The sequence below is a fragment of the Martes martes genome (assembly GCF_963455335.1).
Source record: "Martes martes genome assembly, chromosome: 18".
Lineage (NCBI taxonomy): Eukaryota > Metazoa > Chordata > Mammalia > Carnivora > Mustelidae > Martes > Martes martes.
Window position 1 is genome coordinate 37,610,077 of NC_137906.1, and position 6,000 is coordinate 37,616,076.

Below are 6,000 nucleotides of genomic sequence, written 5' to 3' on the forward strand. Positions count from 1 at the left end.
GTCCACTCCTTCAATGGGTGAGTTGTATGGTTATGAATTATATCCCAATAAATCTGACTGATATGTAAATAGCACCCTATGCTATGTGTTTCTTGGATTGGAAGACTCACTTTCCAAACTGATGTACAGATTCAGCTGAATCCCTATAAAGACGTCAGCGTGTTCTTTTTCGTAGAAATTCACAGGCTGATCCTAAAATCCATATGCTAATACAAGGGACTCAGAATAGCCAAACAATCTCAAAAAAGAAAAACAAAGCTGGAAGACTCACACTTCCTAATTTCTACACTTTCTGCAAAGCTACGGTAATCAAGACAGTGTGGTATTGACATAAGGAAAGATACAAAGAACAATGGAAGGGAGTTGGGAGTCCAGAAATAAACACTCCCATCCATAGTCTGTTGATTTTCAGTAAGAGTGCCAAAACAAATCAACAGGGAAAGAGCTGTCCTCAACAGATGGTACTGAACAGCTGGATATCCCCACGAGTGAAGCTGGACTCCTACCTCACACCTTATACAGAAACTAAGTGAAAATGGCTCCTAGACCTAAACCTAACAGATAAACCAGAAACCATTTACTCCTGCATTGTAGGAGAGAATGTAGGAGTAAATCTTCATGACCCTGGTCAGGCAGTGGTTTCTCAGATACACCACCAAAAGCATAAGCCAACACCACATCAAAAACATGGGACAAAAGAAAGAGATGCGTATGTTGTATCTCAGCAAAATTGAAAACTTTCCGTATCAAAGGACACTGTCAATAAAGTGAGCCTGGGTGGCTCAAGTGATTGGGAGTCTGCCTTCAGCTCAGGTCATGATCCCTGGGTCCTGGGATAGAGTCCACGCAACAGGCTCCTTGCACTGCAGGGAGCCTGCTTCTCCCTCTGCCTGCCACTCCCCCTGCTGTGCTCTCTCTCTCTCCCTTTCCCTCTCTGACAAATAAATAAAATCTTTTAAAAATGTACAAATCACACACATGGCATCATATATCCAGAATATGTAAATAACTTTTTTTAAAGATTTATTTATTTTAGAGAGAAAGAGCATGTGCAAGCACGTGTGTATGAGAAGCGGGAGGGCCAGAGGGAGAGAGAATCCTCAAGCGGACTCCCCGCTGAGCATGGGGCCCCACTCAGGGCTCAATTCCAGGACCCTGAGAGATCAGGAACCAAGCCAAATCCAAGAGCCAGACACTCAACCGACTGAACCACCCAGGCGCCCCATATATGGAGAATTACAACTCAACAACAGAATGGCAACCCAATTACAACTGGGCTAATAATCTGAACAGACATTGCTCCAAAGAAGAGATGCGAAGGGCTGCTAGCCACATGAAGAGATGCTCCACACAATTAGTCACCAGGAAAATGCAAATCAAAACCGCAATAAGGGACACTTCCTACCCACGAGGGTGGCTAGAATCAAGAGGCAGAAACTAAGAAGTGTTGGTGAGGAGGTGGAGAAATTGGAGCCCTAAGACACTGCGGGTGAGAACACAAAATGGTGCAGCCGCTTTGGAAAACAGCCTGGCAGTTCCTCAAACCTGAAACACAAGAGTGATCTATGATCCAGCAACTCCATCACGAGGTACATGCCCAGGAGAAATGAAAACCTACGTCCATAGGAAAATGTGTGCCCCACGGGTCATAGGGGCCCCAACTCCTAATAGCCTATGGGTGCAAACAGCCAAATGTTCGCCGACTAGTGGACAAAAGTAGTCTATCCGTCCCGTGGAATACATTTGGCAATGGTGAGAATCGAGCACTGATTCATGGAACAGCGTGGATGAACCTTGAAGACACCATGGTAAGTGCAAAAGTGGGGCTCAAGGAGGAGCAGGAAGGAGAGTGATAGCTAATGGTGAAGGGGTTTGGGGGAGCTGTTGAAAATGTCCTAAAATTGAGTGTAATATTCACAGAACTCTGTGAATAGGCTAAAATCCCTGAACCGTACACTTAAAAAAAATTTTTTTTAAAGATTTTATTTATTTATTTGATAGAGATCACAAATGGGCAGAGAGGCAGGCAGAGACAGAGAGAGGGGGAAGCAGGCTCCCTGCTGAGCAGAGAGCCCGATGCGGGGGTCTGTCCCAGGACCCTGGGATCACGACCTGAGCTGAAGGCAGAGGCTTTAACCCACTGAGCCACCCAGGCGCCCCGTCGCTTTTTAATTATTTTTAAGTAGGCTCCATGCCCAACGTGGGTCTTGAACTCATGACCCTGAGATCAAGAGTCACACGCTCTCCAGACTGAGTCAGCCAGGCACCCCGAACCATACCCTTTAAATGGATGAATATTCTGGTGTGCACACGAATATATGTATGAATACGTTTCAACGAAGCTGTAAAAATATTTTTTTGTTTTAGGAAAACTTGGGGGAAGTTCAACACAGTCTGTTGAATGGTTATTTGGGAACTGTTAATTTTGTTGGCAGTGGGGGTGCCTGGGTGGCTCAGTGGGTTAAAGCCTCTGCCTTTGGCTTAGGTCATGATCCCAGGGTCCTGGGATAGAGCCCCCCATCGCATCGGGCTCTCTGCTCAGCAGGGAGCCTGCTTCCTCCCCCCACCTTCCTCTGCCTGCCTCTCTGCCTACTTGTGATTCTCTGTCAAATAAGTAAATAAAAAAACTTAAGGAAAAAAAAAAAGAGCCTGCCTTCTTCAGCTCAGGTCATGATCTCAGGGTCCTAGGATTGAGCCCTTCCTCTGGCTCCCTGCTTAGTGGGAAGCCTGCTTCTCCCTCTCCCTCTGCCACTCCCCCCTGCTTATGTTGTCTCGCTCTCTCTCTCAAATAAATAGATAAATGAAATCTTTTAAAAATAAGTAAATAAAACTCCGGTTCTGGGCAGGGCCTGTGTGCCATTGGCGGGGCCTGAGAGGTGAGGGCGGGGCCTGGGAGTCTGCAATTTTGGGAGCGCTCCGCAGGTGGGGCTGGTGCTCCAACAGGCTCGGAAGCCAGGTCGGAGCCTCCCGAGGGGGCTTCAAGGACAAGCACATACTGCGAGCAAGGGGAGCCCAGATTTCCTCCCTCGGCAGTTCTTAACGGGGGGGGGGGGGGGGGGCCGACTTGGCCCCCAGCCAGCATTTGGCAAAGTCTGCAGACAGTTCTGGTTGCCACCACCAGGGGTCGCTCCTGGCACCTGGACGGTAAAGGCCGGGACTTCCATCCTACATCCCCCAGTGCACAAGTCTTCACCCCAGACAATTATCCGTGAGCGTGACGGACGCTGCAACCCCAGTCCCTCTAGTAAGGACGTGCTGCGGTGCCCGAGCCCCAGATCTGGCAGTGTGCTAACCGTGCCTGTGGAGCCCTGCAAACCTTCTTTCAAGAGCCTCCTTGTTGCCGGCCCTAGTTTTCTGGGCACCATTCAGCCCGTCTGGGGTGGGTGCTAGGGCTGGCAGACTAGTTTCTCTCCACTTGGGGCCGTCACACCTGGACAGGTGTTTGTAAAGGACGGTGGAGGACACTAACTCAGCCAGCCCCAAAAGAAGGGGGATCAGGGGCAGTTGAGGTGACCTGGACATCGACATGACATTGGCTCTGACAGTCGGACCAGCTGGTTGGTGCACTTAGCTAAGCAGCTTGCACCCTACCAGAGCCAGCTACCATGGCAATCCCCTTGAAGGGGAGGGGCTGGGAGGCGGTCATTGTGGTAACCCCCAGCAACCTCAGCCAGGCCTGGGAGCGGCACATTCTCTAACCCTAGGAGTGCAAACAGTCTTGTGAAGGCTGCACACCCATGTCCGACCTGACAGCCCCCTTCACGAGCTGGCTGGGTCACTCTGGGTACTGTGCATTCTAAAAGCCTCTACCCATCAAGTCAGGCCGGGAGCAGTATGCTCAGACACTGTGTCCACGTTTCCAGCCTCCAAGGCCTCTGTAGCCTGAACTGGGCTACCCATGCTGCCTTGTCTCCAGCAATGATTCCCGTCTCCCAGTCTGTCTTGTCTGACATGAGCCGTGTGGCCACTCCAGCTCTCTGCTGGTTGCTGCCTGCAGAGAATATCTTTCTTCTGTCCTTTTACTTTCAACTTATTGGTCTTTGAATCTAGAATGTGTCTCCTGTAGACGGTATAGTTAGATCATGGCTTTTTTCTTCTGGTCGATTCTGCCAATCTCTGGTGTGTGTGTGTGTGTGTGTGTGTGTGTGTGTGTGTGTGTGAACACGAAGAATTCAGTGGCATTCAGTACATTCACAAGGTTGGCAACTGTCACCACTATCTCGTTTACAGACATTTTTACCACCCTGAAGAGAAACCCCATCAGCAGTCACTCCCATAGCCCCCCACCTCCAAGCCCCTGGCAGATGCTAATCTTTCTATCGCTACCGATTTGCCTGTTCTTGATGTTTCATGGAAACAGAAGCACGCAGTCCTGTGTGCCTGGCTCCTTCACTGGGCACCTGGTTTTACCTTGGTCTGTGTTGCCCTGCCTCTCAGCCCACCTCGGCCAGACTGCACCCTCTCCCGGTCCCTCAGGGCTCCGGTGCCTGACTTCGCTGAGATCCTGGGCATCCCGGTTTCCCTGCTCAGTTCAAGACTCTGGATAATACTAACAGTGACCGCTGATTGGACGCCCAGAACACCTCGCGCTCTGTGCTGAGCACCTCCCACACATGATGCGGTGTAGTATCAACCCCGAGCCAATCCTGAGAGGAGGAAACCACAATCCTCCCCCGCCCAGTGGGTAAGTGATAGCACACTCAGTAATCTACCTTCCTATGCCTTTCACCGACTCTCTTGGCCCCTGGTTTGCACCAGCTTCCCATTTTCTGACACTGTGTGACCTCAACTGGGTTAACCTCTCAGTGCTTCAATTCCCCACCTGTAAGCTGGGGACAGTAACTGCACCTGTCTTACAGAGGTGCTGTGAAGATCAAAGGGGCTAACAGACGTAAGCCTCCGGCTCACCTGGAGCTTGGTGCTCCTTCTAGGGGATTCCCTGGGGAGGGAGCCAAACAGAGCCTTGAGGGTGAAGGGGAAGGAGATTAGGGAACCAGAGAGTGGCAGAAATTTGGTGTTTCCAAACTCTTTTCATCACTGCAAAAGGAGGCCTCATAACCACTAGGCTATCCTTCCCCATCCATCCCCTGCAACTTTCCCCAGGTCCCTGGCAACCACCAGTCCGCTGTCTCTACGGATTTGCCCGTTTCACACAAACGGAATCATACCATATATGGCCTTTGGTGTCTGGCTTCTTTCCTCAACACTCGACAAAGGATACAAGCTTGGAGCTTTGGCTCTGCCTGACTCCGAAGCCCCATTCCTGCTCCTGCGTCTGGGGACAGCCCATCACAAGGGGTATACAGGGACAGGGGGTAAGACGCCTGGGAGGAGAGCAAGGCGGGCAGGAAGCTTCTGGAAGCTAGATGGTTTACCTTTGCCGTGGCTTCCTCATTGCCCTCCACCATCTTACGGAGCTTGATCAGGTGCCACAGGTCCTGGGCGGGCTGGCCCTTGCCGCGGCTTCTCTCCAGCAGCTGGGCAGTGGAGGGCAGGTCCTGCAGCACGGCGAGCTGGCTCTCCATCTTGTCGATGCGGCTCACCACATGGTCAAACACACTGCTGAGCCTCTTCACGGGGCTGAGGACAGGCTGGGCATCTGCTTCCCGGGGCATGAACACCGCTGGCGAGGACTGGAGAAAGTCCTCGTCTCCCGAGAGGACCTTCTTGAGCTCGGCCATGTGGATGTGCTCCAGGATGCCCTGAAGCAGGACGTGCAGAGCCTTGAAGTTCACCACCCCGCACTGCGGGATGGCGATGTTGACCAGCTCGGAGAACGTCAGCGAGAAGCTCATCGCGCTGGGAGGCTCGGCGGGGCTGGGCTTCTGGGAGACCGTGGGGACGAGTGGTGACTTTCAGGGAACCCACCAGCTGTCCGGACAGGTCCCCTGAGGCCCGGGGAGGCGGCGGGTCATGGCGGTCAGGGAGAAAATGGCCCCTGTCCCAGCCGGAGCCCAGATGAGAGCTTCTGGTTGCTAGGACACCAGAGAACGTGGGCGA

At 52.0% G+C, this 6,000-nt stretch overlaps 1 protein-coding gene across 1 annotated transcript in view; it reads right to left on the reverse strand.

The window, feature by feature from the left end:
* The window catches only part of LOC308359645 (uncharacterized protein C16orf96), a gene marked incomplete at both ends in the record, with an annotated part of 31,195 nt that extends 25,400 nt beyond the window's left edge, over positions 1 to 5,795 (reverse strand). The window contains one exon of the mRNA XM_080830853.1: positions 5,376 to 5,795. Coding sequence (XP_080686979.1) covers positions 5,376 to 5,795 — 420 coding nt within the window. The remainder of the gene's footprint in view (positions 1 to 5,375) is intronic.
* Positions 5,796 to 6,000: the final 205 nt, after the last annotated feature.